Below are 18,363 nucleotides of genomic sequence, written 5' to 3' on the forward strand. Positions count from 1 at the left end.
TGGAGCACTGAGCTCTGCTGTGGGAGGCTCCGCCAGGATCACCTGTAGGACCAGTCAGGATGTTTATGTTAACAGCGGCAACCATTACTTAGCCTGGTACCAACAGAGAGATGGAGAAAAACCTAAACTCCTTATTTACGCTGCTTCCACTCGAGCATCAGGGATTCCAGAACGTTTTACAGGAAGTGGATCAAACTCTGACTTCACTCTGACCATCAGTGGAGTCCAGACTGAAGATGCAGCAGTTTATTACTGTCAGAGTTATCACTACATCAACAGTCAGGATGTGTTCACACAGTGAAAAAGCGTCGTACAAAAACCTCCCTCAGTCAGACTGAACAGAAACTGAACTGACTGCTGCAGCTGGAAGATACTGCAGAGACTGATACAGTTCACTGAGGACACACACACACACACACACACACTTCATATTATTTCCCTCCTTCCATCTCTTTGGAAATTCATCTCCATCAGGCCTCATTAATCCAACTCATCATAAAATCAGCCTGTTTGCTGATGACTCCCTGTTATATATCACAGAATCCTCGTCTCCTCTTCATCAATAGATTCATCAGATCAGAGGTTAAAGCTGGATTTCTGCTTTCTTCCTCCTGTCCTGTTTATTAAAATCCACATTTTGATGAAGAGGTCCACTGTGATTGGACATCAGGAGTCCTGATGGAAACATCATGATGTGTTGAGGACAGCTACACTTCACTGATTCTGTGTGTTTGCATATGTGTCCTGCCTCTCTGCTGCAGCCGTTAAGAGACCAGTGTTGATCAGTGTCTGTCCAGGCCTTTCAGAGACACCCACACGCCGGCAGCACCATGATGATGTCACTGACTCTACTGCTGGCCACCCTGGGGCTCCTTGTTCAGGGTGAGACTCTCTTCTGAAAACTGGGCTTCAGGATGCAACCGGGTTCACCTCAGTGATGTTCTGCTGACTGAAACGAGCAGCGTTGACCTTCTTCCATCTGTTCTCCGTGTTAAAGAAATCATCCTCTTCTGTTTGGATGTCCATCATCTTTGTCCAAGCTGGATTTGTCTCAATGACCTTCTCCTCTTTTTCATGTTTTCCAGGTTCATCAGGAGAAATCACCCTGACTCAGTCTCCTGGAGCTAAGTCTGTTAGTCCAGGTCAGACCGTCTCTATCAGCTGTAAAGCCAGTTCAAGTGTCAGTAGCTACCTTCACTGGTACCTTCAGAAACCTGGAGAATCTCCTAAACTCCTGATTTATAATGCCAACAGCCGTCAGTCTGGAGTTCCAGAGCGTTTTAGTGGCAGTTATTCAAACACAGACTTCACTCTGACCATCAGTGGAGTTCAGACTGAAGATGCAGGAGTTTATTACTGTGGACAAAGTAACAGCCTCCCGTTCACACAGTGATACAACGTCGTACAAAAACCTCCGTCAGCTGAAGAGGAACTGATCTGAACCAGTTCACTGAGGGGACACACACACACACACACACACACTGACTGATCAGAGTTGAACTATTAAATCCTAAAAGATAGATGAATATGTTTTGTCAGATGTGGAAGTTTTCTTCCTTCAACGTTTCCACTCTGAATGAAATCAGCTGTTTCTTTTAATAGCTGCTGATGTTCAATGAGTCCATCATCCAATCAGACATGGAAAAAAGTTTCTTTCAGCCAAAACATCAGTCACCTCAACCTGACTGTCAGGAGATCAATGTTTTGGTCATTTTTCTTTAGAACATGAACATGAAATCATGGCCAGTGATTCCCTCTGTTGCCCCAAAACAAAGAAGTCGAGCTCATTGATTGAACCTCCGGACAGGGCAGGTGTTAAAGAGAAGACCTGCTTAAAGATCTCACTACTGTTTTCAGTTATACACCGTTTTGAGATCACTGCTGTAGAGACATTTGTGTGCACTGAAATCGTTCTCTCAAAGAAAACACAGGAAAGATCAGACAGGCCCACATCAGACACAGTAACCTTTGAGATGCTCAGAGTCTGAGAGATAAGTAATCAAGAGTGTGTCCTCTGTTGTGCGTGGCCTCTGTTACATGCTGAGTCAGCCCAAAGTTGTCCAGAGTGTTACTCAGGTCTTTAGTCTTTCTGTCCTGAGAGTTGTCCACATGGATGTTAAAGTCACCAACAATAATTATACGGTCAAAGTCAACACAGATCAGAGACAGCAGTTCACTGAGGTCATCAAAAACGTCTGCACAGCATTTTGGGGGTCTGTAAACATTCAGAAACAGGACTCTGGATGAGGCCTTCAGCTGGATAGTTATATATTCAAAAGACTGAAAACTTCCAGCAGATAAGTGCTGACATTGAAATGATTCATTCACCCACAATCAGAGTTTCAGGCCCAGCCTTTAGCTTTCCCTGTGGCCTTTTACTTTTCAACAGGTTTTCAGTCCTCGCCTTGCTGCTTTGGGATGGATGGTCATCCGACAGAGATCCAGAGTCCTTCGATAGTGGAGCAAATCTGTTCTGTAGTTTCACACTCTGTTGTGAACCTTCCCATTCACGGTTGTCCAGTCCTGATTCCTCCCATGTACGGGGTAGAAGAGCTCCTCTGTCTCGTAGGAAGTGAAGGCCAGTCAGTTTCATAGACTTCAGCTCGCCGTGCCCTGCCTGTGATACGTCCTCCCACTTCCAGGAGACATGATTTACTTTGTGGCTTTGCACCGACAGACAGACAGTTCCAGGGAGGATTATCACTCCATGATTTATTATAATGCACAGAGTCTGCTTTCTTGGTCGTGTTATCTGTGCTCCTTAGCTGTGGTGACTATTACAACATTCACATCAAGGTGGAGACCAAAGGAAATGAAGTCAGAGCTGATAATAAGGCCAACAGTGACGTCAGAAATGATCATGTGTGCAAGTGAATCTACAAAAAGAATCTGAGAGAAAACGGTTCAACCTCAGCTCATTTCCATAGAGACACTTTGCATCAGCAGCACCATGCTCCAGTGCTCTGGGAGACTTTATAGTCCTGACAGTTGAAGACTGGAGGACTGACAGCTTTTCCTTCATCACAACACAACACACATGAAAAACATGACTCTGATCTCCGTCCTCATCTGGACTCTCCTCTGCTGCTGCTTCACAGGTAAAGTCCAGAGAATCAAACTCCTCTATGAACATCCGTCCCTCTGAAATGAAGCCCACAAAACCAGGTTTCTGTCTCTGTGTCCTCAGAGTCCAGAGGACAGGTCACAGTGACTCAGTCGCCTGGAGCACTGAGCTCTGCTGTGGGAGGCTCCGCCAGGATCACCTGTAGGACCAGTCAGAATGTTCATGGCTCAAACTACTTAGCCTGGTACCAACAGAGAGATGGAGAAAAACCTAAACTCCTTATTTACTACGCTTCCACTCGACCATCAGGGATTCCAGCTCGTTTTACAGGAAGTGGATCAAACTCTGACTTCACTCTGACCATCAGTGGAGTCCAGACTGAAGATGCAGCAGTTTATTACTGTCAGAGTTTTCATGTCATCAACAGTCAGTATGTGTTCACACAGTGATACAACGTCGTACAAAAACCTCGGTCAGCTGAAGAGGAACTGATCTGAACCAACAGCTGCTCTGAAACACAAACAGTCGAGGTCTGACTGTGACATATTCTCATGTTGAAAAGTTTTCATGTTACCTGATGTAACTAAAACACACCAGTTCACCACAAAAGCAGTTTAATAACACATATATATATTTGCCGGGACGAGTTTTTGTTCCGACTTTCGGTTTCAAGTCGGCTATAAAAAATGCTGCCCCTCTACGATCATCCACCTTCAACAGGGCCTCACCGTTTCTAAAAGATCCAACGGATTTAAGAGCACAACTATTTGAGGTGTTCTTTGGAGGGAGGGAGTTTTTCGAGACCGGAATGATCTGTTGGCGTTTTCTGATGATATTCTCTCTCAGCGATACAGATTTTCTGCTGATTGAATACGTTACATATGCAGTCTCTTGGAGCCATATGTAAGTAATGCAACAAAACGCAGCCATGCACTCACTGCAGTTCAAACAGCGTGCATCGCACTGCGTTTTTTTGCCATTGGCACCTTCCTGCATTCAGTCAGTGATGCAGATAATCTGAGCAAAAACACTGTTTGTCGCGTTATTCCAAAGGTTGTTCTAAACTGCTGAATATGTTTGTAGTGTTCCCTGGTCACTTACCAGCGCTTACAATAAAGGAGGTAATGTACATGAATTAGTTCACCATATTTCATGTTTAACGTTGTATAAATGTAATATTTACACCTAATTCCTAAATAGGGTTCCCCGGGGTCCTAGGGGCCACTGATTGCACTCACATACCCAACACTGGGCCCTTGGGGGAACATGAGGCCGATTTTGTGAACAGGAAGTCCTTTCACAGTGTCATTGTTCAGGTAAACTGATTTATTCACTAGCACTATGGCCACACTGCGTTCGAATCTTGATAATGCCGCCCCTCTCAAAAAGAAAGTATTCAATCTGAGGAGGATGGCTCCCTGGTATAGTTACCAAATCCGTACCTTGAAGCAGACATCAAGGAAATTAGAAAGAAACTGGCGTTCCAGTAAGTCAGAAGAGTCTCACAGAGCCTAAAAACGTATAAAAAAGCTCTCCGCAGTGCTAGAAGTTCATATTACTCAGCACTCATAGAAGAAAACAAGAACAACCCCAGGTTTCTCTTCAGCACTGTAGCCAGGCTGACAGAGAGCCATAGCTCAGTTGAACCAGTGATCCCCTTAGCTCTAAGCAGTGATGATTTTATTAGTTTTTTTTTTTTCAGACAAAATTCTCACGATCAGAGAAAGAATTTATCAGCTCTTGCCTACGTTAGATAAAAATCTCCTACTGAATACAGCAACTGCTGAATCAGCTGCGACGCCTCTTTTACATTTGGAATCATTCTCACCTCTGAATCTTTCAGAGCTAGCTTCTATAGTTTCATCATCCAGACCGTCAACCTGTCTATTAGACCCAGTACCAACTAGCCTCTTTAAAGAGATCTTTTATGTAATTGAGCCGTTCATTCTAGATTTGGTTAATCTGACTTTATTTCTGGGTTATGTACCTCAGGCACTTAAGACTGCGGTCATCAAACCCCAGCTTAAAAAGCCTAATCTTGATCCAGATGTTTTGGCAAACTATAGACCCATATCGAACCTTCCATTTATTTCTAAAATCATTGAGAAAGCTGTAGCAAAACAACTACACGAGCATCTGGATGGGAACAGTTTGTTTGAAGAGTTTCAGTCAGGATTTAGAGCCCATCATAGCACAGAAACAGCGCTGGTTAAAGTCTCCAATGACATTCTAATGGCCTCAGACAATGGATCAGCCTCCATACTTCTCCTTCTAGATCTTAGTGCTGCATTCAACACCATAGATCAGAATATTTTACTACAGAGACTGGAACATGAAATTGGAATTAAAGGAACTGCACTAAAGTGGTTCAAATCCTACTTATCAGATAGACATCAGTTTGTTCATGTAAACAACAGCTCCTCCTCATGTACTGTAGTCAGTCATGGAGTCCCGCAGGGTTCGGTACTTGGACCAATCCTCTTTACGCTTTATCTGCTTCCTCTAGGCAACATTATCAGGAAACACATCATCAACTTCCACTGCTACACAGACGATACTCAGCTGTACCTATCAATGAAGCCAAATGAAGTCAGTCAGATAGTCAGACTGCAGGCATGTCTTGAAGACATAAAAGTCTGGATGACTGGAAATTTTTTACTTCTCAACTCTGACAAAACATAAGTTATTGTACTCAGTCCGAAGCACCTCAGAAAAATACTATCTAATCATCTCATCAGTTTGGACGTCATTACTTTGGCCTCCAGCTCCACTGTAAGAAACCTTGGAGTAATTTTTGACCAGGACATGTCCTTTGTCCCTCACATAAAACAAGTTAGTCGGGCAGCTTTCTTCCACCTGAGAAACATTAGGAAAATCAGAAACATCCTTTCTCAGGATGATGCAGAAAAACTAGTCCATGCATTTGTAACTTTTAGGCTGGACTACTGTAACTCATTACTATCTGGATGTCCAAACAAATCTCTAAAAGGCCTTCAGTTAATTCAGAACGCTGCTGCACGAATATTAACAGGAACTAGGAAAAGAGATCACATCTCTCCTGTTAGCTGCTCTTCATTGGCTGCCAGTAAAATATAGAGTAGAATTCAAAATCCTTCTTTTAACGTATAAAGCTCTTAATGGCCAAGCTCCATCGTATCTCAGAGAGCTCATAGTTCCTTACTGTCCTAGCAGGCCACTCTGCTCTCTAGATGGAGGTTTACTTGTGGTTCCTAGAGTCTCCAAGAGTAAATCTGGAGGCAGATCGTTCAGTTATCAGGCTCCTCTTCTATGGAACCAACTCCCAGCATCGGTCCGGGGGGCGGACTCTTTAGTAACTTTCAAGACCAGGCTTAAAACTTTCCTGTATGACAGAGCTGATAGTTAAAAAGTCCTCTACTCTTTAGGTATGCTGCTATAGGCCGAGGCTGCTGGGGGAAGGACTGAGCTTCTCTCTCTCTCTCTCTCTCTCTCTCTCTCTCTCTCTCTCTCTCTCTCCCCCTCTCCCTCTTTCTCTCTAACTCCCTCCTTGCATGCGCTGATAAAAACCATCTTTCTTAAAAAAAAAAAAAAAAAAAAACAGTTTCACCCAGTTCTAAGCATTTATACTGCATTTACTAACCACGTTCTGCCAAAGTCTCTGTCTCTCCCAGTTCCTCTCCTCTCTCTCCCTGTCCTCATCCTGCAGGTGGTGACTCATCTCCATCCCATGTTCCTGCAACACCTGCTGGTCCCATATAGCATGAATTCTGTATTACAGCTCAACTCCATGAACTTCATGCAGCAACATGTTCCTGCCTACACCCCCCCCCCTCCAATGCCTGCCTGCCTCTCTCTCTCTCTCTCTCTCTCTCTCTCCCTCTCCCTCTCAACCCAACCGGTCGAGGCAGATGCCCCCCCTGAGCCTGGTTCTGCTCGAGGTTTCTGCCTCTTAAAGGAAGTTTTTCTTTGCCACTGTTGCCAAGTGCTTGCTCATCGGGGGATCTGTTGGGTCTTTTTAAATACATTTATAAAGAGTTTGGTCTAGACCTGCTCTGTATGTAAAGTGCCTTGATGTAACTTTGTTATGATTTGGCACTATACAAATAAATCTGATTTGATTTGATTTGATTTGATTTTGATTTATTTGTCATGTTATTGGTGGTGGCTCATGTGCACATTGCATGCAATTATATTATTAGTGCTGCATACGACACTTTTCTCATCGATCAGATATCTTCATTCAGCACCGAAGATGTTACAGGAGATGGGTCACCATCAATAAGGGAAAAATATTCCCTTTCAGCAGCCTTCACTGGTACCTTAACTGTTTCAGTGCTTTCATTGTGAAACTAATCTGGGACACCTTTGCAGATGACTTGTGACAATCAGCAGTTGGTCACAAGTGTGGATGCCAGATGGCCTGGCTCAGTCCATGACTCACAGATCCTCTGAGTCTATTCTGGTCACCAGCTTGAGGAAGGAATGGAAAATGGCTATACACAATTGTATTCTATTCTTGTTTATTTGTAGCACAAAGTAATTTCCTTTGCCTTCGTTAACGGGGCTTTTTGATGGTCTTCTTCTGGGGGACAGAGGATATCCCTGCACCCTATCCTGACCCACAGACACCACCAGAGCGTGGCTTCAATGTGGCACTTAGCAAGTGCAGGGTCGGGATAGAAATGACTTTTGGGGTCATCAAGTCCAGATTCAACTGTCTCCGTGGCCTGAGGGTTTCTCCTGACGGGGCCTTTGGGATTAGAACCGCATGTGCGGTGTTGCACAATGTGGCCAGCATACGAAAAGGAAGGAGCCCTCGTGTGCCGCTGGTGGCAGCTGACGTGGTGGACCCCATCACCCTTGACAACCCAACTGGTGCAGCCAACAGACGAGCCATCACCCAGCAATTTTTCAGTGATTAAAAAAAAACATGAAAAACACAGCAATGAACTGCTGTGTTTTATTGTTTATGGAAGTTCAGCCTTTTCTGGGGGGAAAGTAGCAATAAGTACACGATGTGAATCATGCTGAACAACACATTAAAGTACCATTTAGTGTTGTACCTTTTCTCACATTGCAGTTGATCTTTAACTTTAATTTCTTGATTTCCAGCTCTTTTTTTTTACATTATCCAACTCAAGAGTCCTTTTTTAAAGGGCCCTCACATTGTCTGCTCCAACCTGTATTAATAAGACGTTGAGGTGTTCATCAAGCAACAGAGAGGAGTCAGATAGACGTTTCAGTTATGTTGGTGTACTGTGTTCATTATTCACTTATGTGCTCTTGGTCAGGATTACTTAAAAAAAAAAAAGTAGACGTAGAACTGCTACTGAATGATAAAACCCTGACCCCTTGATTTTTTGTGGGCCTACAAGTGGAGGCCACAGGCTGAAGGGGAGGGTTGGACAATGTCCTCTGCCTGTGACATGAGCAAGAAACCTCATTATTTCTAATTTAAAAAGATTGATTTCATTTGTACATTGAATTCTTATTTAGATTATAAAGATATCTGCCCCCAAAGGTACCTCTGAATACACTGAAAGTGTCTCCTCATCATTGATCTCCACCTGTGGAATAGTTTAAGGGAAATGAATAAAGTGGATTTAAAACAGCACACAAAGATAAGACATGACAATTTCCTGTGTGTGTGTTGGCGGCTTGACCAAAACTACAGCGTCTCCTTCAACTGTACATTAGATGAAGACTTTTCTCATTTGAGAAACAATAAATATGCATTTAGTATTTAACCACCAAAGCACTTACACATACCCTGGACAAACAGTTGCTGCTGGGAGCTGCCAGCTGCAGGGTCTGACTGAACACCCCGTTGTATCCCCTCCATGATCGGCCGCCCTTCATTGTTTGAAAAGGCCAGCTCCTCTGAGGCTGTGTGATCTGCTGGAGCGGCCTTCTCCTCTAATTTTTCTTCTTGTTTGCTTCAGATGATATTGTCAGTGTGTCATCCACATTATACTAAAAGAGTGATGAATGCACAGCAAATACAAACCACTTTGGATGACATTCTTGTGCTCGGTCCAGATTTGCTGCCAAAACCGTTTTGCAGTGTCGGTATTACAACTAAGAGAACAAAAAGTAGAAAATAGCTTCGACTTTATCACAAATTACACAAATCAAATAAATTTCACTTTGATTTGGCCCCAATCTAAGAGATTTCCAGGTATCCTTCATGCTGAGACAATGTCAGGGAGGGAATTAAAGTCATCAAACTGAATCAGATCACATTTATTTGTATCGCGCCAAATCATAACAGCTACATCATTTACATATAAAGCAACATTGAGACCAGACTCTTTATAAAACTATTGAAAGAGACCCAACAGATCCCGATGAGCTAGCACTTGGCGACAGTGGCAAGGAAAAACTTCCTTTAAGAGGCAGTCATATGATGATGTTTATGATATATCTGATATTACAGAGGCGATATTGACTTACACATTTACGTGATCTGGATATTTTTTGCCATTCTTCCTCTCTCGCCTTGTTTGCTGAAACAGTGTTGCTTTTTGCTGTTAATATAAATCTGAATTCATTGTAACTTTATATAAAAACTATTTGTTCCTCTTGGGTGAAATACGCAGCACGTGATCGCTCCATTTTTCTGTGGAAATCGTGTCAAATGACAGTAAACACCCCTTTTTATGTGAACATGGACAGAGCCTGATGAGGAAAGTCTGGGCCGACAAATCAAGTTCATAACCATCGTCGGGATACTCGTTGTCTCTGGATGGAGCTTTGGCTTTGTCGAGCCAGCTCACCCAAAGAAAGCCCGGTTCTGATGACCTCCCTTCGTAGTACACCCCTCTGGTCTGCAGGGGTCAGGACCGACCAAAACTGGTCCAAGGAAGGAACAGTACTGAACCACAGACTCTATGAACACATGAACAGAACCTCTGTGGTTCCATTTACTGGGAAATATTGACTGGTCACAACTTTAATTAGCTCAACACAACACAGCATTTTGTCACAACATATGTGAACTTTGTTTGTCTGAAAGTTCTGACCTGGAACTGCTGAGACAGCATGATCTGACTAAGACAAAGAAACACAACTCAGAAAAAACTCAGTCAGCTCATTTCCATAGAGACACTTTGCATCAGCAGCACCATGCTCCAGTGCTCTGGGAGACTTTATAGTCCTGACAGTTGAAGACTGGAGGACTGACAGCTTTTCCTTCATCACAACACAACACACATGAAAAACATGACTCTGATCTCCGTCCTCATCTGGACTCTCCTCTGCTGCTGCTTCACAGGTAAAGTCCAGAGAATCAAACTCCTCTATGAACATCCGTCCCTCTGAAATGAAGCCCACAAAACCAGGTTTCTGTCTCTGTGTCCTCAGAGTCCAGAGGACAGGTCACAGTGACTCAGCCTGGAGCACTGAGCTCTGCTGTGGGAGGCTCTGCCAGGATCACCTGTAGGACCAGTCAGAATGTTTATGTTTACAACAACTACCACCTTTTAGCCTGGTACCAACAGAGAGATGGAGAAAAACCTAAACTCCTTATTTACTTTGCTTCCACTCGAGCATCAGGGATTCCAACTCGTTTTGCAGGAAGTGGATCAAACTCTGACTTCACTCTGACCATCAGTGGAGTCCAGACTGAAGATGCAGCAGTTTATTACTGTCAGAGTTTTCACTTCCCCAACAGTCAGCATGTGTTCACACAGTGAAAAAGCGTCGTACAAAAACCTCCCTCAGTCAGACTGAACAGAAACTGAACTGACTGCTGCAGCTGGAAGATACTGCAGAGACTGATACAGTTCACTGAGGACACACACACACACACACACACACAGACACACACACACACAGACTGATCAGAGTTGAACTATGAAATCCTAAAATATAGATGAATATGTTTGTCAGATGAAAATATTGTTGGAAAATTAAATAACACAGAACACAAAGCAGACCTACAACCCATTTATTTACAGCGGCTGCTCACAACAATCCAAAGAGTGGAGGCAAGGCAAGTTTATTTGTGTGGCACAATTCGACAACAAGGTTATTTACAGAGACATTAAAACATGCATGATTAAAGTTTGAACAGAGAAGAAAGAAAAGAAAAAAAGAGATAAGAACAAAAGATAAAATCAGATAAAATCAGTAATTAAAATATGATCAGATTTTAAAACTCAGCTAAGTAGCAGTAGATTCTGAGCTTTATTCAAACTCAGCTAAAAATAGTTGTCTTCAACCTGGATTTAAATACACTGAGTGTTTCAGCTGATCTGAGGCTTTCTGGGAGTTTGTTCCAGACATGTGGAGCGTAGAAGCTGAAAGCAGCTTCTCCATGTCTGGTTCTGACTCTGGGGACTGATAAAGAAACCGGATCCAGATGACCTGAGGGGTCTGGAAGGTTCATCCTGGGTCAGAAGGTCACTGATGTATTCTGGTCCTAGAACATTCAGACTTTTACAGACCAGCATCAGAACTTTAAAGTCTGTCCTCTGATGGACAGGCAGACAGTGTAAAGACCTCAGAGCTGGGCTGATGAAGTCCACTTTTTTGGTCTTAGTGAGGACTCCAGCAGCAGAGTTCTGAATGAACGAGTGAAGAACCAAACAATGCTATCAAACATTAACATTTATAGTGAAGTCACTAGATTCTAAGTTCAAAAACAAAATCGCTCCCGAAGGAGGAAAATAATGCTACGCTAAAAGGGGCCTAACGGGGAAAACAGAAAATACTCTGTAAGGAGAAAAAACCCCGGCGAGACAAAACAAAAAACACTCACGCTTCTAAGCGGAGGATAAATGGTAAATTGATGTAAAGTTACAGGAACTCTAAATCACTCGCAAGGAGGAGAACACAAAGTCTATAAACATTAAACTATCGAAAGTTATCTACAAAAAAAAAAAAAAAAAAAAAAAAAAAAAAAAATCACTCATTCAGAGGAAAAGCTAAAGCTATAAAAGGACTAAACTAGGATATGAAAATTACAACTTAAATTCACTCTTTCGAGGACCAAAGACTTACACAAAAGGATCGAGGGCTAAGGCAAGGACGTAACGCTGGTGTGGGACGAGAAACAACGACACACTGGCACAAGACAAAGGGGAGACAGACTATTTGAGCTGTGGGGGAAATGGGGAACAGCTGGAGACAATCAGTAATCATGAGGGCACACAGGATACATGACGAAGGGCAAGTGTTCTGAAACGAGAGGAGAGTTAGGCTTTTCAAAATAAAACAGGAAATGACGAGACACAATAAAGCCCAGACGAGACAACCTCACCACGATGTGACATTCTCTCTGGCTCCAAAGACAATTACCTCAGTTTTGTTTTTGTTTAGCTGGAGAAAGTTGTGGCACATCCAGTCATTAATCGCCTCAATGGATTTACTAAGAACCTGTAAAGGGCCTCGGTCTCCTGGAGACATTGTAATATATATCTGCATGTCATCTGCATAGCTATGGTAGTTTATTTTGCTGTTTTTTGTAATCTGTGCCAGTGGGAGCTCGTAAAAGTTGAACAGAAGAGGTCCCAGGATGGAATCTTGGGGAACTCCACATGGGATTCTTGTCTGTTCAGATGTAAAGTTACCTATTGACACAAAGTGCTTCCTGTTCTCTGAGTTTGTTTTAACCAGTTTAGTCCAGTGCTGTGGTGCTGTCTGAAACCTGACTGGAAGGCATCATAGCAGTTATTTTGTGTTAAAATGTAATTAAGCTGTGGAAAACCCACTTTACAGAGACTTTTCCAGTTTCATAGACTTCAGCTCGCCGTGCCCTGCCTGTGATACGTCCTCCCACTTCCAGGAGACATGATTTACTTTGTGGCTTTGCACCGACAGACAGACAGTTCCAGGGAGGATTATCACTCCATGATTTATTATAATGCACAGAGTCTGTTTTCTTGGTCGTGTTATCTCCACACAGTCCATTTACCTCCACATTTACTTCTAAGTAATGAAATTTCATCTGTAATACTGCAATCTTCTGCAGGAGGCTGTAGTAGTCATTTTGGGTCTGATCACCTGGTAACCCGACTGCACCGGCATCTTTCTTCCCCATTTCATCAATGCAATGACAAACGAGCTCATACATTCTAAGCTACAGCTGCAGGTAGACAGAGGTGACTATTACAACATTCACATCAAGGTGGAGACCAAAGGAGATGAAGTCAGAGCTGATAATAAGGCCAACAGTGACGTCAGAAATGATCATGTGTGCAAGTGAATCTACAAAAAGAATCTGAGAGAAAACGGTTCAACCTCAGCTCATTTCCATAGAGACACTTTGCATCAGCAGCACCATGCTCCAGTGCTCTGGGAGACTTTATAGTCCTGACAGTTGAAGACTGGAGGACTGACAGCTTTTCCTTCATCACAACACAACACACATGAAAAACATGACTCTGATCTCCGTCCTCATCTGGACTCTCCTCTGCTGCTGCTTCACAGGTAAAGTCCAGAGAATCAAACTCCTCTATGAACATCCGTCCCTCTGAAATGAAGCCCACAAAACCAGGTTTCTGTCTCTGTGTCCTCAGAGTCCAGAGGACAGGTCACAGTGACTCAGTCTCCTGGAGCACTGAGCTCTGCTGTGGGAGGCTCCGCCAGGATCACCTGTAGGACCAGTCAGAATGTTCATGTTTGGAGCAACAACCATTACTTAGCCTGGTACCAACAGAGAGATGGAGAAAAACCTAAACTCCTTATTTACTATGCTTCCACTCGAGAATCAGGGATTCCAACTCGTTTTACAGGAAGTGGATCAAACTCTGACTTCACTCTGACCATCAGTGGAGTCCAGACTGAAGATGCAGCAGTTTATTACTGTCAGAGTGCACACATCATCAACAGTCAGGGTGTGTTCACACAGTGAAAAAGCGTCGTACAAAAACCTCCCTCAGTCAGACTGAACAGAAACTGAACTGACTGCTGCAGCTGGAAGATACTGCAGAGACTGATACAGTTCACTGAGGACACACACACACACACACACACACACACACACACACACACACACACACACTGACTGATCAGAGTTGAACTATTAAATCCTAAAATATAGATGAATATGTTTTGTCAGATGTGGAAGTTTCCACTCTGAATGAAATCAGCAGTTTCTTGTGATAGCTGCTGATGTTCACACACTCAGACACCTTTTAGTATCAATCACTGTAAAATCTGCCCGTATGCTGACGACATCATATGATACATCACAGAAATGTTCAACTCACAGTGAGTGAGTCCATCATCCAATCAGACATGGAAAAGTTTGTTTCAGCCAAAACATCAGTCACCTCAACCTGAGACTGTTTGATTCCCTGGAAACACTTTGTCATTTATTCAACGGTTCATTAACAAGGTCACTTCACATTCACAAGCACAGAGGTCGATGAACCAAATTCTATTAAAGAGGCAGACTTTTTTAAATATCTTTTTTTTTATTATTCTATCCTGTTTCCTTGCTTCTCCTTTTGACATCAATATTTTAAGCAGTGAAAACATAAATTCACGACTCTCCCCACTAACAGAACGGCCTCACATTGCTCCATGGGCAGTGACCAGTTCTGTAAAATATCATCATGGAATGTCCGAGGCCTGGCAGATTGGTCAAATCAAAATAAGTTATGACTAGGCTTAAACAGCTGGTACCTAACATTGTGTTTCTTCAGGAGACGCATTTGACTTCAGGTGAGGTTATCAGGTTCAGAAGAAGATGGCAGGGACAGATATTTACTGCTAATTACTCATCCCATGTTAGGGGTGTGGTCATACTAAGTCCATCCCCTTTCAAAAAAATACCACCACTTTGGACCCCGGGGGAAGAGTTATCATTCTACAAGGTCATTTATTTGGCCAACAACTTAATTTAGTTCATGTCTACAGCTAGAATACAGACGATCCACAATTTTATAACGACATGTTTCAAACACTTTCATCATTAAGAGGGAAATAATTATGGTGGGGACTGTAACTGCACATTGAACCTCAATATTGGTCAGAATGGTAATCAAGACTCTTCCCACAATCAATCTAGGAAAGTAATCCTGTACTTTTTGGATGAGTTGGGCCTGTGTGATGTCTGGAGGGAGTTGAACCCAGATAAGAGAGAAGTCTCCTGCTATTCAACAACACATTAAGCATATTCACGACTACTTTTTTGATTTCTAGGACTTCACTTTTTTATGTTGAGAAATGTTATTACAATAGCATAATAATTTCTGAAAGTGCCACAGTGTCTATAGAATATAATCCTTCCAAAGAATTCCACGGACCTCCCCGATGGAGATTTGATACCAAGGACAGAAAGAGGGGGGGGGGTTGTGCTAGCCATTTGCAATAGTGTGGGTGTGTGGGGGGCAGGGGGTGTCTGAGAGGTGTCAGGAGGTGAGCTGAACCTGTTAAAAAACTGGTTAAACTGGTTTGAGTCCATGCTGCACTCTCTCCTGCTCCTCTCTGTCTCCAGACCTGAAAGCCCTTTGCTTCTCGTTCAGCAGTGCCTTCAGGTCGCTGGTGATCCACGGCTTGTTGTTGGAGAAGCAGCATATGGTTCGGGCTGGCATGGTGGTGTCCTCACAGAATCTGATGTACTCAGTGATGCAGTCAGTCATGTTTACAGAAAAGTTGTGATTGATCAGAAAAACACGCAAAAAGAGCAAACCAACAAATTAACGAAAGTTTACACGAAAAACGACGGGAGCTGCGGCTACAGGCTGCCACTAGAACGGCAGCATCTTTTCCTCAAATGTAGATCAAATGGGTTTATCAGAGAACCTTACGGTTCACACAGTCATACAAATATACAAAAACCTGCGTCAGCTGAAGAGGAACTGACAGTTCAACTGGACAGTTGAAGTCAGTTTTAATGAGGATAAACATGAAAAACTGACCGAAGGCAGTGAGAAATTCAGCAGAAATATGTTTTAATTCATCATGATGTTTCTTCATCAGAGACCGATACATGAGAGAACAGAGACAAAATGAAGAACTTCAGATATTTGACCAACATTTATTACAATGAAGCAGTTAAATTAGACCTAAAACAGAAACAGGTTTTCTTTTCTATCTGAGTAGAAACTGGAAAGATGTCATAACACAGGAGTCCCTGTTGGAGTCAGTCAGCTCATTTCCATAGAGACACTTTGCATCAGCAGCACCATGCTCCAGTGCTCTGGGAGACTTTATAGTCCTGACAGTTGAAGACTGGAGGACTGACAGCTTTTCCTTCATCACAACACAACACACATGAAAAACATGACTCTGATCTCCGTCCTCATCTGGACTCTCCTCTGCTGCTGCTTCACAGGTAAAGTCCAGAGAATCAAACTCCTCTATGAACATCCGTCCCTCTGAAATGAAGCCCACAAAACCAGGTTTCTGTCTCTGTGTCCTCAGAGTCCAGAGGACAGGTCACAGTGACTCAGTCGCCTGGAGCACTGAGCTCTGCTGTGGGAGGCTCCGCCAGGATCACCTGTAGGACCAGTCAGGATGTTTTTGTTTACAACAACAAGTACCAACTTTTATCCTGGTACCAACAGAGAGATGGAGAAAAACCTAAACTCCTTATTTATGATGCTTCCACTCGAGTATCAGGGATTCCAACTCGTTTTACAGGAAGTGGATCAAACTCTGACTTCACTTTGACCATCAGTGGAGTCCAGACTGAAGATGCAGCAGTTTATTACTGTCAGAGTTTTCACTACATCAACAGTCAGAATGTGTTCACACAGTGAAAAAGCGTCGTACAAAAACCTCCCTCAGTCAGACTGAACAGAAACTGAACTGACTGCTGCAGCTGGAAGATACTGCAGAGACTGATACAGTTCACTGAGGACACACACACACACACACACACACACACACACACACACACTCTTCATATTATTTCCCTCCTTCCATCTCTTTGGAAATTCATCTCCATCAGGCCTCATTAATCCAACTGATCATAAAATCAGCCTGTTTGCTGATGACTCCCTGTTATATATCACAGAATCCTCGTCTCCTCTTCATCAATAGATTCATCAGATCAGAGGTTAAAGCTGGATTTCTGCTTTCTTCCTCCTGTCCTGTTTATTAAAATCCACATTTTGATGAAGAGGTCCACTGTGATTGGACATCAGGAGTCCTGATGGAAACATCATGATGTGTTGAGGACAGCTACACTTCACTGACTCTGTGTGTTTGCATATGTGTCCTGCCTCTCTGCTGCAGCCGTTAAGAGACCAGTGTTGATCAGTGTCTGTCCAGGCCTTTCAGAGACACCCACACGCCGGCAGCACCATGATGATGTCACTGACTCTACTGCTGGCCACCCTGGGGCTCCTTGTTCAGGGTGAGACTCTCTTCTGAAAACTGGGCTTCAGGATGCAACCGGGTTCACCTCAGTGATGTTCTGCTGACTGAAACGAGCAGCGTTGACCTTCTTCCATCTGTTCTCCGTGTTAAAGAAATCATCCTCTTCTGTTTGGATGTCCAAGCTGGATTTGTCTCAATGACCTTCTCCTCTTTTTCATGTTTTCCAGGTTCATCAGGAGAAATCACCCTGACTCAGTCTCCTGGAGCTAAGTCTGTTAGTCCAGGTCAGACCGTCTCTATCAGCTGTAAAGCCAGTTCAAGTATCAGTAGCTACCTTCACTGGTACCTTCAGAAACCTGGAGAAACCCCCAAACTTCTGATTTATTATGCTACAACCCGTCAGTCTGGAGTTCCAGAGCGTTTTAGTGGCAGTTATTCAAACACAGACTTCACTCTGACCATCAGTGGAGTTCAGACTGAAGATGCAGGAGTTTATTACTGTGGACAAAGTGGCCACAGCTTCCCGTTCACACAGTGATACAACGTCGTACAAAAACCTCCGTCAGCTAAAGAGGAACTGATCTGAACCAACAGCTGCTCTGAAACACAAACAGTCCGCCAGAGAATACCTTTTACAATTTTATATTCTGTGGTGCCTTTTTTTGGATTAATTTAATTTGCTATACATCAATACAATCCTTAGATTCCAATTTTTAATAAAGTTTATTGACCTTTGTCCATATTAACTAAATAAGTTGTTACAAAATGCAATAAACCACAAAAAAAATCTTTTTTTTAAACACATATTATTACAAATATAAAAATGACATCTGTATTCCTAAAAATTGTAAAAGTACAAAAGTTGCACAAAATCCTTTCAAACCACAGCAAATTAATTTTGTGTGTTCATTGCTTAATTTGTGAGGTACACTAATTTTATAAACTGTACAAAAATAATAAATAATAAATAAATACAAAAATAAAATGAACATTCTGAACAATATACAAGAAGATGACATGTTCATTAAAATAAACTGTTCATAAGA

The 18,363-nt window shown here is 42.8% G+C and overlaps 1 pseudogene and 3 gene segments (V, D, J or C); 3 read left to right on the forward strand and 1 right to left on the reverse strand.

Annotated features, from left to right (window-relative positions):
- Positions 1 to 18,363, reverse strand: part of LOC115051211 (Ig kappa chain V-III region MOPC 63-like) — a 172,782-nt gene that overhangs the window by 35,571 nt on the left and 118,848 nt on the right.
- On the forward strand, positions 747 to 1,393 carry LOC115051223 (immunoglobulin kappa variable 6D-21-like). The segment is given in 2 exon segments: positions 747 to 882; positions 1,086 to 1,393. Coding segments are annotated over 2 exon segments (360 nt in total).
- On the forward strand, positions 2,419 to 7,965 carry LOC115051357 (putative nuclease HARBI1; annotated as a pseudogene).
- On the forward strand, positions 17,157 to 17,918 carry LOC115051219 (immunoglobulin kappa variable 6D-21-like). The segment is given in 2 exon segments: positions 17,157 to 17,354; positions 17,545 to 17,918. Coding segments are annotated over 2 exon segments (363 nt in total).

The sequence above is a fragment of the Echeneis naucrates genome, chromosome 11 (genome assembly GCF_900963305.1).
Source record: "Echeneis naucrates chromosome 11, fEcheNa1.1, whole genome shotgun sequence".
NCBI lineage: Eukaryota > Metazoa > Chordata > Actinopteri > Carangiformes > Echeneidae > Echeneis > Echeneis naucrates.